This window comes from Mauremys mutica, chromosome 7 (genome assembly GCF_020497125.1).
Source record: "Mauremys mutica isolate MM-2020 ecotype Southern chromosome 7, ASM2049712v1, whole genome shotgun sequence".
Classification (NCBI taxonomy): domain Eukaryota; kingdom Metazoa; phylum Chordata; order Testudines; family Geoemydidae; genus Mauremys; species Mauremys mutica.
Window position 1 is genome coordinate 127,425,957 of NC_059078.1, and position 26,954 is coordinate 127,452,910.

Consider the following 26,954-nt stretch of genomic DNA (forward strand, 5'->3'; position numbering starts at 1 on the left):
CAGCTTTAGATCAAGAGAAGTCAGAGATTCCCGTATTAACTTGGCCACATTGTAAATACTCTATCTAGTGAGCATAAACGGTAATGGGTTTACTGCTGTGAAATGAGGCCATATTAATGTTGCTGAGGGAACATTAACTTGTGAGCATTGAAATTCCCAAGCGTAATATTGCATCAACCTAGGGAGTGTTTTTTTTGTTTTGTTTTGTTTGTTTTTGCAAGTAATCAGGTTTGTACTGTACAATAAAACTCTGATGACATCTTTCGAAGGAAAGGAGAATGAACCGGGACTTCAGGAGTCTGAGGCAATATCGACACATATAATGTGCACGTGTACACACACACACACACACACACACACCCCCAAATGGCTTTACCTGCAATCTACATCAAATTGACTAGTGTTGACTTCCCTTAATATCTTAGGCTGTTTGCATAAGTGTGCTATCTTTCACCACCTTGTGCTGTGCGTCAGCCAGACCCCATAAGAAAAGCAGGCTTTAACCGGGTCAGTATTTGAGTAGGAGTCCTCCAAGAATGAGGCCTAAATCAGCCCTGAACCAACCCTCCAGCCTAGCTGGGAACGCTCAGCTTCTGTCTTTCAGGTGCAGACACAAGACACAGGATCACTAAAGATCCCATAGCACTTTCTGCAAAAGGATATGGGCTAGCCTCAGCCTCCTGGACAAACTCCTGTTGGGGATTTGCTCCCGAAACGGGCACCAAGAGCGTCACTTGGAAACATGGGCTCTTCATTTCTTATTCTAAGTGACTGCGTAGTGCAGCTGTGTGCTGTTCATACAGCTGCTCTGTTTCAGTGGCAGAAGAAGTCCCCGAGTGTGTTCTCTGTAGCAGGTTGCTACCTTTATAAAGCAATCCAGGATCTTTCTGGAGAAAAAGGCAGTGGCCAAAAAAAGCAAAACATAATGGCTTTTACCCATGCTAAGAGAAAGCATGCTGGGCTAAACGTCTATAAAATAATTAAACTAAAGAAGATAAAAATGTCAATGCAATTAACATACAGTATGGCCTAGCTAATCACACCGGGAGGAGATCAAATAAAGTAGTGTGCACTTTTATGGAGCAATTTAATCTGGCGAGCTATTAATCATGGAAGCACTAAGTCAAATGAATAGATTTCCCTTTAAGGAGATCACGTTTATCAGCTGTATGGATTCCAAACGGCAATTTGTTGGCTGGCCCCTGAATTTTACAGGACACATTTATTGCCCTGTTGAAGCTGAAAAGTGATTTTCAAGGGACCAAAGGGAGTGGCATCAGGCATTTACGTTAAACAAAGGAACTCTTCAGACCGGGAACCCCAGTGCCCCAACTACCACCACAATCATCCCATTACTCACACCGGAAGGACAACACCCAAAGACCCAAACAAGATGCATTCACACACCTCATGCTTTAGACCCCTCCCCCCTCTCAGTATCCGAGGGGAGCCGTGTTAGTCTGGGTCTGTAAAGAGCAACAGTCTCCCCTGTGGCACCTTACAGACTAACAGACGTATTGGAGCATGAGCTTTCGTGGCTGAATCCCCACTTCGTCTGAAAGCTCACGCTCCAATTCGTCTGTTAGTCTATAAGGTGCCACAGGACTCTTTGCTGCTCCCTGCCCCCCTCAGTGTTTGGCAGCCTACTTGGATCATTTTCTAATGAGGGTGACCAGTGTTTTTGGGATGGGGGGCACCACCAACCCTTGAGGGGATGGCTTAGCTCTTTTGGAAACCCCGGCGTGTCTGCTAAGAACTTTAGGCGAGACGGTTCTCCCAGCGGCTCACTGGCTCTCTCAATACTCCTGTCACACATCAGTTCAAACTGCACCTTATGCTCTTTCCCCAAAGGGGAAGATTTTCTGTTGATTGTTTCCTTGTTCTCACTGCGCAAAAAATGTTTTTGTTCTTCTCCTTGAGTGACTAGTTTGGCTCATGAAGATTAACTGACTGGAAGCACTGAAAGCTCAAGTCCTCTAGCTGTCCTTGGGCCCAGGCTGCTTCCGCTGGCAACCCTGCCAACCACATTAAAAAATACGACCAGACATGCCAAGGGCCGGGAGAGCGAGTCAATTGCTATGCAAACTCAGTCCTAGCAGGGACTGCTCAACTTTGTCAAACACCACGTGGGGAAGTTTTGTTTAACTGGATGAAACTGAGCAAAGTTCACTGAATTCATCAAAGACCGTGGGCCAGATGTGAAACAAGATTGCTCGACACACAGCTTCTGCCAGCTCCTCCCTGGCTCCACTGTTGCTGGGAATTGATTCAAATGACAGATCTCTGCTGGCTGCAGAGCTGTGCTGCCGACAACAGAATGAAGTGGGGATGAGATGTATCCTAGCTGCTTTGGTCTTCATCTATCCCTAACATTTCTGCTATGTTCATCCTAGAGGAAAGACATGAATTTAAAGTAGCCTCTTGCCAACCCAAAGCTAAATAAATATTCTTTGGTGTATAGTGCGGTGAAAAAAATCCATGGACCATATCCCAGATCAGGTTCATCTATTACTACTCCATACAGACACCAGATAGATAGCTCAGTGGTTTAAGCATTGGCCTGCTAAACCCAGGGTTGTGAGTTCAATCCCTGAGGAGGCCACTTAGGGATCTGGGGTAAAAATCTGTCTGGGGATTGGGCCTGCTTTGAGCAGGGGGTTGGACTAGATCCCTCCTGAGGTCTCTTCCAATTCTATGATAGCTATTAAACCAGCTGCAACAAAATCCCACTTTGCTACAATGTCAAATATATGAAGGCTCAGCAGAGAATTTCTAAATGCAAAACTAATCAAAATCTGCACTGAAACACTCCTAGCAAGAAACATCTGTAGAGGAGTGTGACTGAGGGACCCCCTTCATGCCAACTGGCAGAGGGCATGCAGAAGGGTTACAGGGATCCTTCTGGCCAGGTATATGCAGAGCAATTCACCACAGGGTGGCATATAAGTCAGAAGCTTCCTGGTCATCATAATCATTGCCAAATATGTGTCTGGATAATATTTAAGGATTTATATAGGTTTTATATTTATATATGCATCTGACCAAGTGGGTCTTCACCCAGGAAAGCTCATGCTCCAATACGTCTGTTAGTCTATAAGGTGCCACAGGACTCTTTGCTGCTTTTAAGGATTAATATAGGTATCCTGAAAACTACGTTCTTAAGGGACGTGAGTTAAGACAGGCCGCCAGAAGGTGATAAACAGGTTCTGTTCAGGCAGGAGGCATCTCTCTGTTGGGTCAAGTGTGTTCTGAGCATTGTATGTATCACAAAGGATCACACTGGGCCAGACCCTAATCAAAGTTTGCAAAACCTACAAGAAAGAACAACCAGAAAAGAGGCAGGGGTGGGAGGGGGAGTTCATGCTGTTTACAAGTAGAGAGAATGGACCACTGGAATACACGCAGGGGTACAGCGGTACCCAGCATCCTTCGCTGAGGAGACGAGCTGAGAGTGGGGCTTTTTAATATATAAACGAAAAAAGAGATTACAGCCTACTCAGCTGAAAAATTCTGGTGACGTGACAGGAAGTAGTTAAATAAGTCTAGGTTCTAGAAGGTGCGACGATTTCATTCCCATGGAATCTTTTATTTGGAGTATTTCTCCTTGCTGCCATTTCAACCTCTTTGTTACATAAACAGAGAGGATTAGAATAAAAACAGGTGTAAGTTGTGTGTGTTAAGTGGAGCTGTGATCTACGGTGACTGGTAAGCTGAGGGGATACTTCTTTGGGAGCAAGGAATCTGTGAATTCTGGGCGTCTCCAGCGGACAGGGCTGGTCACTCCAGGGCACATCCGCTCCGGGGCTGGAGTGTGCCTGTCGCTAACCTGCAGAGAGGGAGCAGGGGTCGGTGCCCATGGTCGGTGAGCTGACTCCCATAGGCACAGACAAGCCTTCTCATGCTAGGAGCAGGTGGTAGCGAGGTGCCTCACAATCCCGAGTGTCCCCAGAATGCACCACAAAGAGAAAACCACCCTGCGACTAAACTTCCAAATAGCTCAGGTACCATCTGACGTGCAGAATATTCTCTTTTCTACTCTCCTGCACTATATTGTACTTATAATGAGGGGGGAATCACATTAAAACAAAAGCAAACCCAGGCATATTTCATTTCCCTATCAATCAAGCCTGGCTATGTATTCTCACTTGTCACTAACCGCCTATATGAAACGTCCTGTTTCACAAAGCCATGGACTTTTCCTTTACACATTCACACAGGGCACTAGAACATTACAGGTGGTGTTTGACAGGGAGCTTCCTGTCTCCCTCGGCAGCCCCGGCATGGGCCCGCTTCGGAGGGTTTCCACTCACAAATGACTGAGCTACAGAGTATCAGAGGGGTAGCCGTGTTAGTCTGGATCTGTAAAAGCAGCAAAGAATCCTGTGGCACCTTATAGACTAACAGACGTTTTGCAGCATGAGCTTTCGTGGGTGAATACCCACTTCGTCGGATGCAAGAGCTAGAGAGGTGTGTCTCAGCAACAGGACAACTTCCTGACAAGTGCATATTAGGCGATTGCAAAGCTAAATTCTCAGCGTTTTCTCTTCTAACCCATTTACCAACCGGATTTAATCTTTCATTTTCAAAACACAAAAGGGCCTTATCTTCAGAGCTGATCCGTGTCCACAGCCGCCACGGATGGGACCGGGGTTGCTGCGCTCAGCACCTTGGGCAGGCAGCCCAAAACAAGCATGTGCACAAGGCAGCCAGTGACTACGTTGCTCCTGACACGACAAACCTTCACCCGCTGAGTGCAGAGTTAAAGTGAAGCAAGCGACCCTGTTCCTGGCCCAATGACAAGCTCCTGAGCCGCCCCAGGATGGGGGGGGGGACGACTCCCTCTGCCCTCTCCCTGCCCTCCCCCCCACACACACACGTGAGAAAATGTCTGTATTGAGCTGTAGAAGCCACAGGACATGGAAGAACGGGTATTAGCCACTGCAAATTCCACAGCCTGTCTGGAGACACTACATGTTACACAGTGGCTGACCTCAAAGCAGCAAGAGCTTTCAAATGGTAATGCCTGAAGAACCTGGAAACATATGGCAGACCATTGGCTGCTGGAACTAGAAGGGAGCGTGTGCTTATCTCAAATGTCCATAAAAAGTTAATGCAGAGTTGTAACTCCAAAGCAAATCAATTATGCCACAAAATTATAAGCAGGATATTAAATAATTCACCAGAGGAAAAAGTCTAAATAAAAGCAATGGGTCTTTTGAATATACGCACGTGCCCCTGTTTGATAAGCTCCATAAGCCTTTGGAGACGCTGTGTAAAGAATGGTCTATAAAATAAAGTGTATCGTGTTCACACCCCATGTTAGCAGAGAAAGCTTTACATTAATTTGTACAACACACAACCTTCAGGAAGAAAGATCCCATTGAACGTCCCCCCCCCCCCCCCAATGTCTGGGCACCATCATTTGTACTCGTCTCTTTGGAATAAAGGGCTTTCATTGCCCTCACAGCACACACCGCCAGCTACATTTCCTGCACCGAGGGGCAGCAGTTCTTGTTACTCTAACCAAAACCATCCTTGAAAGTCAATGGTCCAGACAGCCGAACTGATCCGTTCCTTGGCCCCCAAGTCTGCATGACTCCCCAACCCTTCCAAACAGATCCAAGCAACCCTTCATCATCCAGCTACGGAGGAGAAAAAATGGTGCTGTAATTAACGCACACAGCAATGGCCTAATGAATCCCTAACGCAACAAGACGTAGCTTTGGGGCTCGGGGTCAGCCAGCCAGATCACTGGTGCCCTGCAGAGCCCTCCCCACAGCCTCCCCCGCAAAGAAAATATGTTTGCAAGAATGTTTTTATTCTCCTACAGAATGGGAGTTTGCTGCTGTGATCCCCTCCCCAGACCCTGGCCTACATAAGGAAGAGCCTCTTCTCAGGATGCCCTGCTGAAAAGTAGCAAGGACTCCACCACTGGGGTCGTATGGGGTTCTCAAGCACTCCCCCACATCAGGATGAGATGACACACACAGTGGATTGTGCAGTTCTTCGTAAGACCATCATTGTCCTTCCCTCCGGGGTGCCTCTCTTTCAGCAACGAAATTTGACATTTCAAACCTCAGAGCCTTCAGCATTAACCCTGCATTGAGATGAATGGGGCAAGTCAGACCTCCAAGCTACTGCTTCTAAATGTGTGCAGACTCCGGCAGACAGATCTGCATCAGTTTTCACCCCATTCGCAGCCTGACTGACAAGGATCTTTCCAGCTCCAAGGGCAAGAGCAATTGTTTTAAATCTCACACTCACACTCTGGAGCACAAGACAGTAGCCTCTCAGAAAATGGGTATGGGCTCTCTGAGCCACTATAATTCAGTCCAATCCAAGCCCTGCAATATTCTAAATTGGATGCAAAGATGCCTAAACCCAAGAGACCTTTTTAAATGTGTAGAGAGAAAACGATTCATTGGAGTTCCCCTTTATCCAATAGCCAGTGTTCTGGTTTCTAAGCATCTCCGGCTGTGCCATCAGGCGCTCACTGGCTGCTGTGATCCTAACACCAATTCTACCGGTGTGACACAATCTGCTCCATGCACATCTCAGAGAGCTCCTGAAAACAAAACATCTTAAACCTTGAAAGCTAGGATGCATTTCCATCAACATGGACTGTTTTCTTTTAATAAAACAAAACTCTTATTTTAGCTTTCTGTGCCTTCCTAGGGACTGTTTTCCACATTTTTGGTGTAATCCTCAAATTGATTGCAGCTTCTGGAGTCATGCTAACGATCTATTATCATTGCTTTCAGTACATGACTAAGGTAGGCACTTCATTATCTTAATGAGCAGATGTACTTAATGAGGTGGTGCTTTGTCAATTTAGTCCTAAAGGAAAAATTAAGAGAAGAGAACGTTTCCATTTCTAGTGAAAAATCAAACTGCAGAATAATTCAGGTGGCTGCTATTCTTCAGAGAGCAACAGATTTCCTCTAAACGGGCGTCAGGGCTGCAGCATCTCTCTGCGCTGGTTTTCAGGTCACGAAGGCGTTATTTAAAACATCACCGGCTCACAACTAGATTTACGTTGTCTGGGTTATGAAGAAAACACCTCAATGATTTTCCTTCATTTAAGTGAATTTTTACTGCTAGATTGGTACCAGTGGAGACAAGAACGCTGTATTTATTCTCAAAAAAGGCCCAGCCTGGGCAGAATCTGTACAAGCTTCCTTCAACCCTGATCCGGCAGGACCAACATGTGATGTTATTGATATAATCTGGGACCATATAGAACATGGCTGCAACCAAGGTCCTGTAGTGGCACCAAATCTTATGTAAAGGGGGTCATATAAGGTGTCTAAGACCAGGTTATGGGTTGCTGATTATGATTATGCTGTCTGTATGTCTGTGTCATTTTGTAGTTGAAGTTATGAATATTGGCTCTATACTGTCTGTACTTCAAACTTATGCTATGCTTCTGGGTGACATCCCAGACAAGTTGGTGTTAGCTCTGCCTAGCCTGCTTGATGGCCCATTAAGGACCATCAGCTATACAACTGACCCATGGAGAGAAGGCAGATACGCCTTGTAACTCAGCAAAGTATGCAGGGACCTGCCCATGTGACTCCAGATTCCATGTTGCTGTAATTTTCCCACAGTAAGAACAAAGAGGTTCTTACACTTGTCTTCAATCCTGCTTCTTACCTCTGGAGGGACTTTGCTACAAACTGAAGCTCTGAACAAAGGACTGATGACCCATCCCAGCGGAGGATGTACTCCAGAGACTTGATTTGAACCTGCAGTTTACTCCATCACTGCTACAAGCCTGAACTAAGAACTTTGCCATCACTGTATGTAATTGATTCCATTTAACCAATTCTAGCTCTCATCTCTATCTTTTTCCTTTTATGAATAAACCTTTAGATTCTAAAGGATTGGCAACAGCATGATTTGTGGGTAAGATCTGATTTGTATATTGACCTGGGTCTGGGGCTTGATTCTTTGGAATCGAGATGTCACGGAGTGTGGGGGAGTCAGGGCCCTGCACCCCTGGGCTCCCTGCGATTCACCAGGACTCTCAGCCAGCCAGTAAAGCAGAAGGTTTATTTAGACGACAGGAACACAGTCCAACACAGGTCTTGCAGGCACAGATAACAGGATCCCCCCTGTTAGGCCCATCTTGGGGCCCAGGCGCCCCACAGCCCCCATTGGGGATCAGAGCCCTGTCTCTGCTTCCCTTCTTTTCCCCAGTCAGCCCCAGTCTGCCCAGCCCCTCCTCCCGGGCCAGGCGGTCACCTGACCCCTTTGTCTCCAACACCTGCACCTTTGCAGAAGAGGCCCAGGCCATCAGTTGCTAGGAGACAGAGTGTCAGGCATTTGGTCGCACTGGCCTTTTGCTTTGCTAGATACTTAAGATCTGCACCCAGCATTCCCAGCCCCCAGTACGAACAGTCCCACTTTGTCACACGAGAGAACCTTTTTTCTTTTACTGGGGTGTTGGTTTTCATAACCATTCATCCCCAGGACGAGTGGGACTGGTGGTGATACTGGGAAACTGGAGTGTCTAAGGGAATTGCTTGTGTGACTTGTGGTTAGCCAGTGGGGTGAGACCAAAGTCCTCTTTGTCTGGCTGGTTTGGTTTGCCTTAGAGATGGAAAAACCCCAGCCTAGGGCTGTAACTGCCCTGTTTTAAGCGATTTGTCCTGAATTGATACTCTCAGTTGGGTCCCGCCAGAACAGCATTGTCACACAACACTAGGGGCCGAGGAGGCCAGTCACAGGCTCCATATTCCTGGCTTCTCTGCTAGGCTGTTTCTCTACCAACAAAGGGGTCAAGAATGAGGGTGACGCTTGTCAACTAGGAACTGGAGCGAGGCCATCCACAATCCCACAGAGCTAGTTACTAGGACCTTGCTGAGAAAAACAAGAAACCCGAAGCCTTGTGTTTTTGGTTGTCTTTGACATTGAACAACAACCTTAAGTTGTGGGAAACCTGCTGGTGAAAACACATCCTGGCTTTGGAAGATTCACATCTTTTATTAGTGGTTACATGTCGAGCGCACCTCTGACTCTCTGGCCTTCACACCTAACCAGTAACAACAGCCAGGAAGAGCCCCAAGTCACCTCAGACTAGGCAGATGGAGCGGCTTTAAAGAGGACCTCAGTGTGCCCATTAAGGCATCCCCTGCGGGTGTGTTACTCGGCCATTAGCCGCAAACTTAAACCAACGAGGCCATTAGCACATTCCCATACCAAGCAGAGAGCCAAACGGCTGGAACGCTATCCCAGACAGCACCCAGGACTGGCACACAGTGCACATGCAGGCTAGTCAAGCAGGTTAGCTCCAAAAAGGTGATTTTCTGCAAACCCGGCTGAAGCTAGAAGGGAATCGTCCAGTGGCTTGGAACTATTCACCACTACTGCCCAAAAACCCAGCCACTGCTAATGTGCAATGTGTGTGTTTCTTGACAAAGGCAGCATTGAGCCAGCAAAGAAAGAGAGGGAGCTCTCCCCTGCTAACACACTTCTGCAGGCCAGATGGGTCAGGCGGTCACCCTAATCGCACTGAGAAATACTTCCCCCTCCTTCAGCCACCCTCCACCCTCTCTGCCCACAGAAGCTGCTCCCAGTGACTTCCACATCTGAAGCTTTGTGCCAGGCGTTAACTTTCCAGTTGGAACACACAAGTAATGAGCAGCTTAATCAACACAACTGCAGGGCAGGTGTCTGCACCACTGGAGCCGGTGTGCAGGAAGGACTCGCCGCTCAGGACTGCCCTCTGACCCGCCCTGCTGCCATGGTGCAGAGCAGATGGATCTGCACAGCAGGCCCTCAAGTACCAGGGCAGGGATGCAAAAACATGAGCTAAGCAGATTCTGCCCAAACCTCACAAACTGTTACCACCTTCAGGGGGAAGGGGACCAGGCGGGGGGGGCCGGAGGAAGGGGACCAGGCAGGGGGGCCCGGAGGACGGGGACCAGGCAGGGGGGGCCGGAGGAAGGGGACCAGGCAGGGGGGGCCGGAGGATGGGGACCAGGCAGGGGGAGCCGGAGGATGGGGACCAGGCGGGGGGGCCCGGAGGAAGGGGACCAGGCAGGGGGGGCCGGAGGAAGGGGACCAGGCAGGGGGGGCCGGAGGAAGGGGACCAGGCGGGGGGGCCCGGAGGAAGGGGACCAGGCGGGGGGGCCCGGAGGAAGGGGACCAGGCAGGGGGGCCGGAGAACAGAAAGGTTCACTGGAAGGTAAAGAGCTCGGTAGGTGAATACTTGTCTGCTAAGGCCCACGCAGCCAGGCTGGCATCTTTGCTGAATATAGGAAGAGATTCCCAAGCAGCTGACTGGTGCAGTTCTGCTGCAGAGGGGCCCTACTCTCCCCTGAGCAGAACGGGCCCTCACCGAAGAGGGCAGGCAGCAGGGATGGGTCTGCTTGGAAATCACCCTCCCCAGCCCTGCCTTTCTGAGTGGGGAGAGGGGAAGGGGCTCCTCCAATTACAGGCAAAGAAGAGAAGCCCAGAAAGCCTGGCTGAAGCAGGCAGTGACCCAGGAGCAAAGTGCTCCTGCCCACCTTTGAGTGGGCCTACATGCCCCGAGTCGGCTTACTGCAGCCGTGGGGAGATGAGAGGGAGGGTAACTGGGGCAACAGGATTGCCAGGTGAACCAACAGGTGTTTGCGGCTGCGTTCCCCTATAAAAGGGGGAGTCACAGCCACATCGTCGGGATGCACTCCCCTGCGGCACAAGCCAGCCCAGTCAGCACCTCGGCTAGCTCCACAAGCCTCCATTTGTCCAAGAGGCAAAACCCCCTAAAAGAATTAACCCAACAAAGCCATTAAAAGAAGAACAGCAGCACTGGAGCTGGCAGAAAACCAGAGCCAACAGCCTCGGTGCACCCATGGCAGCCTCCTACGTTGCCATGCTCCTTCAGAGGCCACCTGGGACAGCGCCGGGGCAGAGGGAGTTAGGCCTGGTCTACACTGATCAGCTGGTACAATGACACCACTACCCCCCCTCCCGAAGTGTGGATGCAGGTTATATCAGCAAGAGAGTCCTTTTGCCTGTAGAACGGATACACCAGTTCCCCAAGCGAAGTAAGCTGTACATCCAAAGGACTCGTGTGCCAGTGTAACTGCATTTACACTAGGGCCTCTGCCAGCAGCGCCGAATCGTCAAAGTCACACCCCAGCCGACAGCTATGCCAGCACAGTTCAAGTGTAGAGCAACCCCAAGTGGCTGGGTGAAACTGGACGGCTTCCTACCTGATCTGCACATGATGGGAGCTGCATTGTCCTTTCTGTGCGGGTGGAACTGGACCCAGAATGCCCCTCAACTAACAAGCCCTATTCCTGGAACTGGGCCAATGCCATTAGCGACGGCATTTGACTTAAGCTGCTGCATGAACGAGGAAGGGTGAAGGAAAACCCAGGCAGAATGACTCTGGCTCATGCTCCCTAAGAGAAACCAATCAAGGTGAGTCAACTAATTATAGAGCAACAAATGGAAACCAACACAAGTGTTATGAACTGGTGTGATTTTCAGCTGCCTCTGTGGGAGAGTTATACCCAAGGAGAAGGGACAAACGACAAGAATCTAGTGAAAAAGTAGCTGGAAGAACAGATGGTGACTCCATGGAAAACTGGAAGAGCCCATGTGTAGTCAGTGATGCTCGTTTCTTGCTTTAGATGAGTAGCCATGCTGGCAGGGAAAACAGGATCTTTGCTCCTCTGATTCCATTTACTCCTACTGCTCCATCCCCAGCTAATGCCAGAATCCTGTTTACATCAGAATTAGCTGCTGCAGAGGGCTCCAAGATTTCACTAATAGGGACCTGTGAGGTCAGGTGGAGAATGAGCAGCAAGAACAGATAAACTCAGAGGGACCAAGATCCTCTCTTGCCACAGTCACCACAGCGTCTAAGCTCCGCTTTTCCATGTCAAAGTCCCTCACAACAAAGACTGCAGAAGATACGATACTCAAGAAGAGATCTTCCAACCCGTCCCCCAACAGCGGCCTAATGCGTAGAGTAGACCAAAAGTCCAGGACTCCTGGGTTCTACTCCTAGAATATGCCCCCACTTGAGTGAGTCGCTATCTCTGCACCTCACGGTACCCATCTGGAAAAGAAGGATTATTGCACATCGCTACCTCTCGCGGGAGTCATGCAGCTTAATTAAAGTCGGTGCAAAGGGATTTTAACGCACCATATTAAAAAAGCTCTATTCCGAGCAGCTTGGAAAATTCTTTCCTCTCCTCCAGCCTGGTGTCTTGCTAACAGGGGTCTGCATGACACAGGGCAGCGTCTATTGGAGAAAAGACATTTGCTAGCTCACTCCTGGGAGCACTCTTACCAGACTGCATTTCGGTAACGATCCCAGCTGTAACCGTGGCAATAACAGAGTGAGGATTTGAAAGCAAACTACCAATGGCACCAGGAGTAATTGTTTTAGTTAGTTAAAGGCCTTTTGCTATCTTGTAACACAAGATCATCCAGGTTTGATTAGCAGTGGCAGCAGGCCAAAGGTCATTACTCTTAAAACATGCCTCAGTGAGCAGTTTAATTGAGTCATCATTCTGTCACTCGCAGCATTTACAATTGGGCAGCCCAATCAACACCAACAGACCTAGAGAGTAACCCGAGACAGCCTGAATGTCAGAGCAGAGCACACGCAACTCCTCCCACTGCCAGCCAGAGGCCTGGCTGCACAACATCTAACTGTCCTTCCACCTAGGCCTGGCTACGTTCGCCCACCACTGTGGGGCTCTGACTATCACAACGGAAGGGAAGAGGATCTGAGAGGCACTAGCCAGTACCACACTGTACAGCCAGCCACTTTGGTCACTTGATCCCTGTCATAGGTTTATTCCCCACTTTGAACTTTAGCGTCCAAAAGATGGGGACCTGCATGGATCCTTCTAAGCTTAAATCCTAGCTTAGATCTGGTTCTTGCTGCCACCAGCCAGGTTTCAGTGTCTGGCACACTCTCTGTTCCCCCAAACCTTTCCCTGGGGAACGCAGATCCAAACTCCTTGGATCTTAACACAAAGGGAAATAAACCATTCCCTCACCTTCTTCCCCCTCCCCTAGTCGTTGGGAGAGATTACCTTGATTCAACTCCTTGAATCTAAACAAGGAGGATTCACCTCTCCCCCCACTTTTTTCTTTCCCCCCACCTGTCCCTGGTGAGTCAAACTAATCCCCTGAGGTTTCAAACAAGGGAAAAATCAAACAGGTTCTTAAAAAGAAAAGCTTTTAATTAAAAAAAAGAAAAAAGGTAAAAAACTCTCTCTGTAAAATCAGGATGGAAGTTTACAGGGTACAGCTTATAAAAACTAGAGAAACTCTAGCCTAAGTACAAGTACAGCAAACAAAAAATAAAATAAAATAGGGTTCCAGCAAACACACATTTGCAAATACAGGAATTAATTAGAAGACTAATCCGCCTTTCTAATACTCACTATACTGAATAGAAGAAAATACTTCAGGAAGCTTGGAGAGCCTGGATATACGTCTGGCCCCTCTTAGATCCAAAGAGAGAACAACCCCCAAAACAAAGAACACAAACAAAGACTTCCCTCCACAGAGATTTGAAATTATCTTGTCCCTTGATTGGTCCTCTGGTCAGGTGTCCGTCAGGTTACTGAGCTTGTTAACCCTTTACAGGTAAAAGAGACCGTAACCATCTGTTTATGACAATCCCCTAACGCCGTTTCAGCCAAGCAAGCTCCCACTGCCTCTTCAACTGCTCAGTTAGTGCTTGAGGGTAGCACTAGGGTAAATTTCTATTTCTTAACACTTCCCTTGGCTATTCGAGTTCCCATCAAATCAGTCCAAAGCTCGTCCTCCATCTTTACTCATCTGCTGCTCACCACGGACCCCTCACTGCACTCTTGAGCTGAGTGAAGCTCCCTGTGATCTGCACAGAAGCACAACGTCTCCCCAGGCCTCCCACGGCCTGGCACCTGTGTAAACCCTACAGCCATTCATTACAAGACTCCTAGACCACGAGCAGGTCTCGCCCCACTTTGAGATACCAACTCCTTGCTGTACCGCGCATAACACAGCTGTGTGCCAGACAGGCGGCAGCTTTCTAAGGAATCCCTATGGCCCCTCCTCCGGTGGGGGAGTGGTGAAAAAAGAAGCGGGTAAGGTGACCTTTCCGGCGTTGCAGGCCAGGCAGTGGTAAGGTAGGTACTAAGAGGGTGCAGACGTGCCCTCATTTTGAACTGGGTTTAGGCTATGATGACATTGGAGGCGAACACGAGAAGTGCCATTACAATGTGGTTTTGGCAGTCAGTCACAGACCAACTTAACAATTACATTGTTCTTTAATTACATTAATAGTTTTGTACCTAAAAGTGTGTAAACTCCATATTCCCCCAGAGAGGAGAGAAGAGAACTCCGATTACCTGCTGCCTCGCCCAGCACTCCAGTCCCCGGCTCTTGAGTTCATTCTGTGGAGCACCAAAAGATGGCCAGGGGTTGTCGTTTGAGAGCTGGGGCATAGGCCTATGCTAATGCAAACAGCATCACATCTCAAACTTACATCTAAGCTATTCACACAGAGTCTGGCTGCTCACACAGACTGATGGGCAGCATATCCATTCTGTATGCCCAAGCAATGTTCTGCATACTCCGCTGCCCCACAAACATCTCCTGTGAGGGCTCAGACAGCAGCCGCAGAACCAGCGGTGCCTTCCGCACAAAGGAAAAGTCCCGCCAAGGGCAGCTACCATGGAATGAGACTGCTAGAGTCAGAATGCCCAAGCCGAGATGGGTTCTACCAGCACAAATACAATCACATAAGACATGAATCAAAAGATCTACTACACCTCGCTACCTGCTGCCGACAGTCCCCATTTTAAAACCGTTTCAGTGAAAAATAAAATGACTTTAAAACCAATGATGATGTGACTGCATTACGGATAATGGGGAAGTTCAGTCTATTAATCATTGGGTTAATCTATTTATTCACCTTGAGAAAATTACTGATTAGGAGAAAGTCTATTAACAGAGTACAATGATTCAGCCACCACCTCTCTCATTGTGCGAGCAATCTCAGGATGTCCCCTTTGAACTCGGCCGTAATAAAATCCTCATTAAATGCAAATCTCCAAGATGTTAACATAAAGGGGCTCGTTAGCCTCAAAAAAATCACTTGCCTTGAAAGTTGCTTATTTCCTCATAGGTGTGAAGGTCAGTTTTCCATCCACTAGCTACTGGGGTTTCTTATTTCAGCCAATCAATGCAGCAGTGACATATTGGAAAACCAATACAATTCAACCACTTGTGCCTGACACCAACAAACCCATACACAACAGTGTAATCCACCACCGATTGAGCATGTACTCCACTAAGCCGGCCTGAGCCTCCAGACCCTGACGCTAGGCTGCCTTTTCCAAACGTTGGTTTACTCTCAGTTGGCAAGAAGCTTTGTGGCACAGGAGAGAGCAACAAGTGTGGGTGAGATTCCACTGTACACTCACAGCCGTCCCCACACAGTGCATTACTCGGCCCTGGCATTGCACACACGAGTCACAGGCACAAGGTCTGGGATGGACGACAGGCCAACTCAAAGAGACTCTTCCAACACCCTGCAGAGATCAGACCGATGTCAGGCACTGGAAAGTGTATCATAGAATCTCAGGGTTGGAAGGGACCTCAGGAGGTATCTAGTCCAACCCCAACTACATCATCCCAGCCAGGGCTTTGTCAAGCCTGACCTTAAAAACCTCTAAGGAAGGAGATTCCACCACCTCCCTAGGGAAACCATTCCAGTGCCTCACCACTCTCCTAGTGAAATAGTGTTTCCTAATATCCAAGCTAGACCTCCCCCACTGCAACTTGAGATCATTGCTTCTTGTTCTGTCATCTGCCAACACTGAGAACAGTCTAGATCCATCCTCTTTGGAACCCCCATTCAGGTAGTTGAAGGCTGCTATCAAATCCCCCCTCATTCTCCTCTTCTGCAGACTAAAGAAGCCCAGTTCCCTCAGCCTCTCCTCATAAGTCATGTGCTCCAGCCCCCTAATCATTTTTGTTGCCCTCCGCTGGACTCTTTCCAATTTTTCCACATCCTTCTTGTAGTGGGGGCCCAAAACTGGACACAGTGCTCCAGATGAGGCCTCACCAATGTTGAATAGAGGGGAATGATCATGTCCCTCGATCTGCTGGCAATGCCCCTACATATACAGCCCCAAATGCCATTAGCCTTCTTGGCAACAAGGGCTGTCGACTCATATCCAGCTTCTTGTCCACTGTAACCCTTAAGTCCTTGTCTGCAGAACTGCTGCCTAGCCGTTCGGTCTCTAGTCCGTAACAGTGAATGGGATTCTTCCGTCCTAAGTGCAGGACTCTACACTTGTCCTTGTTGAACCTCATCAGATTTCTTTTGGCCCAATCCACTAATTTGTCTAGGTTCCTCTGTATCCTATCCCTACCCTCCAGCATATCTACCAGTGTCTTCTGCAAACTTGCTGAGGGTGCAGTCCACGCCATCCTCCAGATCATTAATGAAAATATTGAACAAAACTGGCCCCAGGACCGACCCTTGGGGCACTCCGCTTGATACCAACTGCCAACTAGACATGGAGCCATTGATCACTACCCGTTGAGCCCGACGATCTAGCCAGCTTTCTATCCACCTTACAGTCCAATCATCCAGCCCATACTTCTTTAACTTGCCGGAAAGAATACTGTGGGAGAACATATCAAAAGCTCTGCTAAAGTCAAGGAACAACACATCCACTGCTTTCCCCTCATCCACAGAGCCAGTTATCTCGTCATAGAAGGCAATTAGGTTAGTCAGGCATGACTTGCCCTTGGTGAATCCATGCTGACTGTTCCTGATCACTTTCCTCTCCTCTAAGTGCTTCAGAATTGATTCCTTGAGGACCTGTTCCATGATTTTTCCAGGGACTGAGGTGAGGCTGACTGGCCTGTAGTTCCCCTGATCCTCCTCCTTCCCTTTTTTAAAGATGGACATTAGCCTTTTTCCTGTCATCCGGGACCTCTCCTGATCGCCATGAGTTTTCAAAGATAATGGCCAATGGCTCTGCAATCACATCCGCCAACTCCTTTAGCACCCCCAGATGCAGCGCATCCAGCCCCATGGACTTGTGCTCATCCAGGTTTTCTAAATAGTCCTGAACCACCTCTTTCTCCACAGAGGGCTGGTCACCTCCTCCCCATGCTGTGCTGCCCAGTGCAGCAGTCTGGGAGCTGACCTTGTTTGCGAAGACAGAGGCAAAAAACGGATTGAGTACATTAGCTTTTTCCACATCCTGTCACTAGGTTGCCTCCCTCATTCGGTAAGGGGCCCACACTTTCCTTGACTTTCTTCTTGTTGCTAACATACCTGAAGAAACCCTTCTTGTTACTCTTAACATCTCTTGCTAGCTGCAACTCCAAGTGTGATTTGGCCTTCCTGATTTCACTCCTGCATGCCTGAGCAATACTTTTATACTCCTCCCTGGTCATTTGTCCAAACTTCCACTTCTTGTAAGCTTCTTTTTTGTGTTTAAGATCAGCAAGGATTTCACTGTTAAGCCAAGCTGATCACCTGCCATATTTACTATTCTTTCTACACATCGGGATGGTTTGTTCCCGCAACCTAAATAAGGATTCTTTAAAATACAGCCAGCTCTCCTGGACTCCTTTCCCCCTCATGTTTTGGGACTCTTTTAAGACTCTTGGGTGAAAATTATCTGGGCCTGCAGATTTCAAAATGTTTATCTCTAGCAGATGTTGTTTAACATTCTCCATCATAGGTGCTGGAACCAGGGATGCTGCCGCACCTGTTGGCTTGAAGTGGTAGCAACAACCCAAATACATTATTTCCACCTTCAGCACCCCCATTATAAAACTGTTCCAACACTACTGTTCTCCGTAGTAACGAATGGACTGAAAAGTACTTCCTCATCCTTGTGTGATTTCAATCCATCATCCTGCTCCTTTTCAAATGCTGAATAGAAACATCACAAAAATTTCTGCCTTTTCTGCATCATTAACAATGTTACCATCTTAATCTGATAATGGGCCGATAGCTTCACTTGGATTTCTTTAATTCCCAATACACTTAAACTCCTTCTTATTGCCATTGGCTCTGCCAGCCATAGATTTTTCCCTGTCTTTAGCTTACCTTAACAGTTACTTCATGGCTTCTCATTTATATCGATTTCCCCTTTTCCCCCATGTTAGACATGGCTTTTTTATTTCTAATCTCTGCTTTCACTCCCCCAAATGAACAAGGATGGGCTTTTAGCCAAAGTCGTCCTCTTTCTTGATTGTGGAGTTGTGGCTTTTTGGCCACCTACTCAGTTAAAGTACTCTCACTTTTCAGTCATATTTTTCTGTCTAAATTTTTCTTCCCAATCAATTTCACTGATAATTTTCCTCATCTTTGGGAAATGAGCCCTTTTGAAGAACCAAGTATGTATATCATTGGCTGGGACTGTCCTCCATTTGCCTTTATTAAAAGCAATCAGGTCATGATCACTGATCCCTAGGCAACCACTAACTTCCCATCCTGAGAGTAATTTAACTTTAGCCATCACAATGAGGACCAAAACGTAGCTCTGCTTGTATGCAGAGAACAACCCGAACCTCTCATGATGTGTGTTCTTGACAGTAGGAACTGAGACTCTTTAAACAAGACATGCCAACAGTAGACACTGGCCCACGGGCACCAAGGCACTGGTCGGGATTAAGGGTAAAAACCAGTTTCTAAAACTTCCATGATATGGCAGTCCAAGCTGTAGGAGTGCCCCACTTTGCCCAGCTGAGACCTGCCTAACTCTGGAAGTCTTGCCTTCCTCGGATGAAACGCAGCCCCTCTTGCCTTTCACACAGTCCGTGTGACCAGCAGACACTGCAGGCCCCAGCAGACAGCACAGAGCAGCAAGGGGAAATTACAGAGACTAAAACAGAACCCACCACTCCACCCCAGCCGGGGTCGGCAGGCAAGTCCACACGACTTTGCTCAGGCTGAAGCAGCATCAACACAACGTCTGTCAACTGCTAGAAGATCAACTCCCCCAAGCGCAGTCTGCGCTGCACCCAGGCCGGCCACCAGATTAATATGGATTAAAGAATCCCAGGGTTCTACGTGATACTGCAGCTGCGTTACCAGGACCTACTCAACAACCGTAGCCCAGGAAGAGGGGCTCTAATTAGTGCCGCCTCAGCCGCACACCTGACGACTGAGTTGGAGGGAGGCCGGCACCCTGACATCCTCCCGCAGGGCACAACAAATCGTGTCACAGAAGGGATCGGAGCTGAAAGGGAAGGTGGAAGAACAGCATGCACGGAGCAACAACAAAACTCTCTGCAGGCTAAAACAGGAACCCGTGGGGCCAGTTTCCCCCATCCACCCGCTCTGCCGGCTGCTGGATACCCCGGCCAGGGCAGCAGTGGGAAGTAAATCACGTTGCTGCCAATTGTTTGCTTTTATCTTTTCAGCTGCTTGAGAGGATCAGTTGCAATGAATAAGTGTTGGAGAGACGGGGCGCCCAGAAGGGAAAGTGAACCTGCTTGTTTACATGCTACAGAACAAGCCTAGAAACCTGGGCAGCCACATCCTTCCTACCTATGAATACTCCCTTCCCGGATTAGAGACGCTTCTGCATTTCCAGCGCACTCCAAGGGCAGACACTTGTGACACTTTAAATGCTATCTGCTCTGCAGCTTCATTGAGGGACTATTATCTGCCCACAAAGCCTTCATTTAGATCTGTTTATGAAAAGTAAAGATGGGAACAAAATACGTCTCCTGGAACCTCTACGTGAGGAAATGAAACTTACAGACGAAACCTTTAAAGGTGGTTTATAGACACATAAAACGCATATTTCCTTGAAATGTGCCCTGAGAGTTTGCCTGGTACACACACATCTGTTGTGAGGGAACTGCAAAGAACTGAGACAGCTCCACCGCACTACATTCTGCTTCCCAGGAAGGCAGCATGCCTCAGGGCAGTTCCAGTTCTGACTCTGCGCCTGACTTTCAGTGTGGACTTGGGCCTCAGTTTCCCTTTCTGGAAAATATGGCCAATGCCACTGATTATTTACACGGGGATGCCCACGCGGTGTTTGGTGCCTCCCAAGCACAGAGAACAGTGCAGTGCCTGCCCCACGGAGCACCCCATTGGCAATGAGAAAAACACACCAAAAGATGGGAGAAAGGGGTCCCACACCCCTGGAGTGACTGGGGTGCTGGTGGGCACAAGCCTTGGTAGCTGAGATGTTTTTTTTTTTTATGGTGCTTGTTAATTTTAAAAGTCAAACCCTAAATTCCCCTCCTTCCATCTTCCAAGCAGCCTGGGTCAGACCCATGGGCCATCCAGCCCAGCGTTCTGTCTCCAGCAGTGGCCAGGGATTAGAGATTTCAGAGCAAGAAACCCTGAAGCTACAATGGAAGCCCCTACAGCTGTGGACTAACGTGGCCATAGGGACAGTTACTCCCGAGCCCTATCAGCTAGTGACTGACTTGGGCCCTGGGGAAAGAGAGTTCAATGGGTCCAACTGAAACCATCTTTAAGCATTTTTACTTTTTTTTTTTTTCTTTTTAATCCCTTGCAGTTTTAAAAGGGGCTTGGGGACTGGCTTAAAGCCTCTGCTATGGGCTCTGCAAAGACGCTCTCTGTGGGCAAGGCTGACACCACGGGCAGGGGATCAGAAGCAGCGACTGGAGTCTCATGAATGCAATGGAATCAAGCAAGAGTGAAAGCCCACAATCGCCCTGCCAGCACGCCAGGGGTGCAGTTGGGATGAACTCATGACTGCGGTGACAGCGCAGAGCCCCCGGAAGAGCTAAGCATTATTATTACACAAAGTAGTTCAAACTTTCATGAGCCCTCCACCCCCTTTGCTTAAGGCAGCAATTTAGTCTAATACAGCAAACCAAATTCCAAAACAAACTCTGTCCAACGAACACGGAAGTGTCAGACCGGCAGGGCCACGCAGAACACCTCCCAAGAACGCCAACGCTGCTCTCCATTCCCATGCCTTACCTGATATTGACTAGCGCATGCGTCACCTTGCTGGCGGGCTCCTTCCACTGACCGGCATTGGTCGAAAGCCGTAGCACTGAAAGAGAGGGAGACAGATCCTTAAGACTGCTGGCACTGAACCGACAACAGAGCGACACTTTCTAACCTGAAATGTCCAGTAGAACAGCAGCTGGAGATCCAAGTCACGACGAGACCAGCCTTCCAGAGAGCCAACAGAACCCCACCCTCTGCCCCCGTTCTGGTTGTCACGACCTGGGTACGGGGTCTCACTCTCGGGCCATAATACGCAGCCTCTTCTGAAGCCATTTCAGAGATTTTAGGAATATAAAAAAGCTGTATAGGCCAAAGCGCAGCCTCCTTTTCTGGAGTGGGGTGAGGGGGAGCTAATCCTGCCGACCTGATTTCATCTCCAGGTCTCCAGATCCCCTTCCTCCAGAAACAAGAGCTTAGCATCTTGGATTCATTCACTGCTCTCTGCTCATGCCACTTTCTCTGGTATCTTACTCCACATTTGCTCCCCTTCTGCTCAGCTCCAGTTCCTATTTATTCAGGGTTCCAGCTGTTCTAGACCACGCCCTGTAGTTTCAGACTATCCCATGCAGAAAGTTTCTTTGGCTCTGTTAATCAGCCTTGCAGAGAAGGATCATACCCCACATGGGGAGAAGCCTGCTCCCCAGAGAGACCAGCACGCCCCCTCTGCCTCAGACAGACAGGGAGCACATCTGAAAACACTCCAAAGCAGGCAGAACGTCTCTGGAAGCCCATTGTGCTGCTGACAGAGTACCCAAGGTATTTATTCAGGTCCAGAGTGTTTCCAGGCAGCCCATCATCTCGGCACCCACCCCTCAAACACAGTTGCGAAGCCGTGAAGAAATCCAGAACAAAGGGCGTTTTCTTTATGCAGTGTGCTCTGCCGGAACTGTGGGTGAATTCGTACGGTCAAGGAATAATTCATCTGTGATGCCATGCCTGGAGCTAGGATTGTCTGAAAAGGGGCACCTGGCACTTGTATATGAACACAGCTGCTCACCCCCTGAGCACAGCACCCTCATTAGGGCTGTCTATAAACATCAATAGTACTTCAACAAAGCCCGTGAATCCATGAGCAGGGGGGGTTAATGTACAGTGCTCACCAGCTCTGCAGACCTGGGTAAAGGAAGATTCAGGGCACAAACATACATAAGAACAGCAGACTGGGTCAGACCAAAGGTCCATCTACCCCGTATCCTGTCTTCTGACAGTGGCCAATGCCAAAGGGAATGAACAGAACAGGGAATCATCAGCTGATCCATCCCGTCCTGGCTAAAAGCCATTGATGGATCTGCCCTCCATGAACTTACCTAGTTCTTTTTTGAACCCTATTGAAGTCTTGGCCTTCACAACATCCTCTGGCAAAGAGTTCCACAGGTTGACCATGTGCTGTGTGAAGAAATACCTCCTTCTGTTTGTTTTAAACCTACTGCCTATTAATTTCATTGGGTGACCCCCTAGTTCTTGTGTTATGAGAAGGAGTAAATAACACTTCCTTATTTACTTTCTCCACACCAGTCATGATTTTATAGACCTCAATCATATCCCCCCTCAGTCGTCTCTTTTCCAAGCTGAAAAGTCCCAGTCTTATTAATCTCTCCTCATACAGCAGCCGTTCCATCCCCCTCATCATTTTTGTTGCCCTTTTCTGAACCTTTTCCAAGTCCAATATAGCTTTTTTGACATGGGGAGCCCACATCTGCACACAGTATTCAAGCTGTGGGTGTACCATGGATTTATACAGAGGCAATATGGTATTTTCTGTCTTATGATCTCTCCCTTTCTTAATGATTCCCAACATTCCGTTCATTTTTTTTGACTGCCGCTGCACAGAGTGGATGTTTTCAGAGAACTACCCACAATGACACCAAGATCTCTTTCTTGAGTGATAACAGCTAATTTAGACCCCATCGTTTTATATGTATAGTTGGGATTATTATTTTCCAAAGCACATTACTTTGCATTTATCAACACTGAATTTCATCGGCCATTTTGTTGCCCAGTCACCCAGTTTTGTGAGATCCTTTGGTAGCTCTTCACAGTCTGCCTGGGACTTAAATATCTTGAGTAGTTTTGTATCATCTGTAAATTTTGCCACTTCACTGTTTACCCCTTTTCCCAGATCATTTATGAATATGCTGAATAGGACTGGGCCCAGTACAGACCCCTGGGGGGCACCACTATTGACCTCTCTCCATTCTGAAAACTGACCATTGATTCCTACCCTTTATTTCCTGTCTTTTAGCCAGTTACCGACCCATGAGAGAACCTCCCCTCTGATCCCATGACAGCTTCCTTTGCTTAAGAGCCTTTGGTGAGGGACACTATATCCACTGGATCCCCCTTGTCCACATGCTAGTTGACCCCCTCAAAGAATTCTAGTAGATTGGTGAGGCGTGATTTCCCTTTACTAAAACCATGTTGATTATTCCCCCCCAAAATTATGTTCATCTACGAGTCTGACAATTTTGTTCTTTACTATAGTTTCAACCAGTTTGCCTGGCACTGAAGTCAAGCTCACCGGCCTGCAATTGCCAGGGTCTCCTCTGGAGCCCTTTTTAAAAGTTGACATCACATTAGCTATCCTGCAGTCATTTGGTACAGAAACTGATTTAAATGACAGGTTACAGATGACAGTTAGTAGTTCTGCAATTTCACATCTGAGTTTCTTCAGAACTCTTGGGTGATACCATCTGGTCCTGGTGACTTGTTACTGTTTAGTTTATCAATTTGTTCCAAACCCTCCTCTAATGACACCTCAATCTGGGACAGTTCCTCAGATGTGTCACCTAAAAAGAATGGCTCAGATTTGGGAATCTCCCTCACATCCTCAGCCATGAAGACCGACCCAAAGAATTCATTTAGTTTCTCTGCAATGGCCTTATCGTCCTTGAGTGCTCCTTTAGCATCTCAATCCAGTGGTCCCCACTGGTTGTTTAGCAGGCTTCCTGCTTCTGATGCACTTAAACATTTTTTGTTATTACTTTTTGAGGGTTTTTTGGCCTTCCTAATTATATTTTTACACTTCACTTGCCAGAGTTTATGCTCCTTTCTCTTTTCCTCACTAGGATTTAACTTCCACTTTTTAAAGGGGGCCTTTTTGCCTCTCACTGCTTCTTTTACTTTGATGTTTAGCCACAATGGCTCTTTTTTGGTTCTCTTACTGTTTTTTAATTTGGGGGATACATTTCAGTTGAGCCTCTATTACGGAGTCTTTAAAAAGTTTCCATGCAGCTTGCAGGGATTTCACTGTTGCCGCTGTACCTTTTAACTCCTGTGTAATTAAACTCCTCATTTTTGGGTAGCTCTCCTTTCTGAAATTAACTGCTACAGTGTTGGGCCACTGGGGTGTTTTCCCCGCCACAGGGATGTTAATTTAATTACATTATGGTCACTATTACCAAGCAGTTCAGTTACATTCACCTCTGGGACCTGATCCTGTGCTCCACTTAGGACTAAATCAAGAATTGCCTCTCCTCTGGTGGGCTCCAGGACTAGCTGCTCCAAGAAGCAGTCATTTAAGGTGTCAAGAAAATTTATCTCTGCATCAGGCCTGAGGTGACGTGTACCCAGTCAATATGGGGATAGCTGAAATCCCCCATTATTATTGAGTTTACCCTGATTATTACCCTCTAGCTCACAGCCTGGCTAAGGGGTCTGCTAATGCTTCTAGCTCTAGGAGTTCTACTTGGGGGGGGAGGGATACCTCAGTGGTTTGAGCACTGGCCTGCTAAATCCAGCGTTGTGAGTTCAATCCTTGAGGGGGGCATTAGGTATCTGGGGCAAAAATCTGTCTGGGGATTGGTCCTGCTTTGAGCAGGGGGTTGGACTAGATACCTCCTGAGGTCCCTTCCAACCCAGATATTCTATGGTTCTATGACTTTAATAGCCTCTCCCTGAGCATTTCACAGTCACTATCACATCCTGGCCCGGTGGTCAGTAATAGATCCCTACTGCTATATTCTTACTATCCGAGCATGGAATTACTATCCATAGAGATTCTGTGGTACAGTTTGGTTCATTTAAGATTTTTACTGCATTTGATTCTACCCACAACTGGCCCAGAAGAAGGGCAAGTGCAGAGCGAGCACATTGGCAAAGCTCCTTGGGCAGCCGCCTATGCTATGCCTAGCCAGACGCGCTCTAGCGCCTCGCTTTCCGGAGCCCCAAACGGCTGCAGTTTCCTAGAAGAAAAGAAGGTACCAGCTCTGTGGAACGCTGTTTTGTCAGAGAGCAAGAATCCCATTGCGAACACCAGCAGCGATGAATTCACAGCGGGTTTCCACTGAGGCATCTGTAGTGTTAATTCACAGGGTTTTGCTTCACAGAGCAGAACGGAAAATTTATTCATGTGAGAAATGGATTGTTTCAGCAGGTCAGACATGCCTATTGTTGCCAAGTCGAGAGCATAGGAGCGTGTTATTCCTTCGTTCTCTGGCTCCACCCACTGCCCAGTGCAGACATGTCCTCTTACCAGCTTAGCTCTTTGGGCAGCGAGTGGCTCCAAAGGCAAGGGCGGCAGCATTTGCTTTGTGAGCACCAGTGACTCTTTGGTACTTTGCATGAGTGACAAAAAACAGAGGTAATTTACAACAGAGGGATAAAACCAGAAGAACATAAGAACGACCAGACTGAGTCAGACCAGTGGCCATCTAGCCCAGTATCCTGTCTGACAGCTGCTGGTGCCAGGTGCCCCAGAGGGCATGAACAGAGCAGGGGAATTTATTGAGCGATCCAGTCCTAGCTTCTGGCAGTCAGAGGTTTAGGGACACCCAGAGCGTGGGGTTGTGTCCTGCCCACCTTGGCTAACAGCCATGGATGGACCTATCCTACAGGACAGGGGTGGCCAACCTGAGCCTGAGAAGGAGCCAGAATGTACATTGCCAAAGACCCACAGTAATACGTCAGCAGCCCCCCCATCAGCTCCCTCACTCCCACCCCCCGGTTCCCAGCGCCTCCCGCCCATGGCAGCCCTGCCGATCAGCGCCTCCCCCTCTCTCCCCGCATCTCCTGATCAGCTGTTTTGTGGCGTGCAGGAGGCTCGGGGGTGGGGGGGGGAGAGGAGTGAGGGCAAAGCAGGCTGAGGGGAGGGGGTGGGAAGAGGTGGAGTGGGGGCCAGGCCTGTGGCAGAGCCAGGGGTTGAGCAGTGAGCCCCCCCCCAGCACATTGGAAAGTTGGCGCCTGTAGCTCCAGCCCCAGAGTCAGTGCCTGTACAAGGAGCCGCATGTTAACTTCTGAAGAGCCGCATGTGGCTCCGGAGCCACAGGTTGGCCACCCCGATCTAGGAACTTAGCTAGTTCTTTTTTTAACCTACTTATATTTTTAACCTTCACAACATCTCCTGGCAAGGAGTTCCACAGGTTGACTGTGTGTTGTGTGAAGAAATATTTCCTTCTGTTTGTTTTAAACCTTCTGCCTTTCATTGGGTGACCCCGAGTTCTTGTGTTACGGGAAGGGGCAAACACCCCCTCCTTATTCACTTTCTCCACACCACTCATGATTTTATAGACCTCGATCATATCCCTCCTTAGTCGTCTCTTTGCCAAGCTGAACAGCCTCTGTCTTTTTTACTCTCTCCTCATACGGAAGCTGTTCCATTCACCTCAGCACGTTTGTTCCCCTTCACCATACCTTGTCCAGTTCCAATGGATTTCTTTTTGAGATGAGATGTCATTTATTCTGCAGAGATTCAGTTCAACTGCAGTCGTAAGAAACAGCTAGTGATCTTCATTTGACTGGGGGTGCTTCTCTGCATCCAGTCTGTAGTGCCCCGTGGCTGGCTGGTTGGCTCTTACAAGTCTTCTAACCCCTGTTATGTGGTTGTGTTACTCCCATTATTTACAATGGCGGTGACATGTTCACGCTGGGAGTGGGAGGGACAAGGGGGGACGTGCCCCTCAGGAGAGGGGCAGACATCCCTTTATCCGCAGCTTCCAGCACACAGGCATTAAACCAGCCCTGCTGCGCCTGTTCTTCAATG

The 26,954-nt window shown here is 48.3% G+C and overlaps 1 protein-coding gene across 4 annotated transcripts in view; it reads right to left on the reverse strand.

Annotated features, from left to right (window-relative positions):
• The window catches only part of ARMH3 (armadillo like helical domain containing 3), a 172,897-nt gene that overhangs the window by 57,823 nt on the left and 88,120 nt on the right, over positions 1–26,954 (reverse strand). For all 4 annotated transcript variants that reach the window (XM_045024060.1, XM_045024059.1, XM_045024057.1 and 1 more), the window contains exon 23: positions 20,945–21,020. In XM_045024060.1, the coding sequence (XP_044879995.1) occupies positions 20,945–21,020 (76 nt within the window). The remainder of the gene's footprint in view (positions 1–20,944; positions 21,021–26,954) is intronic.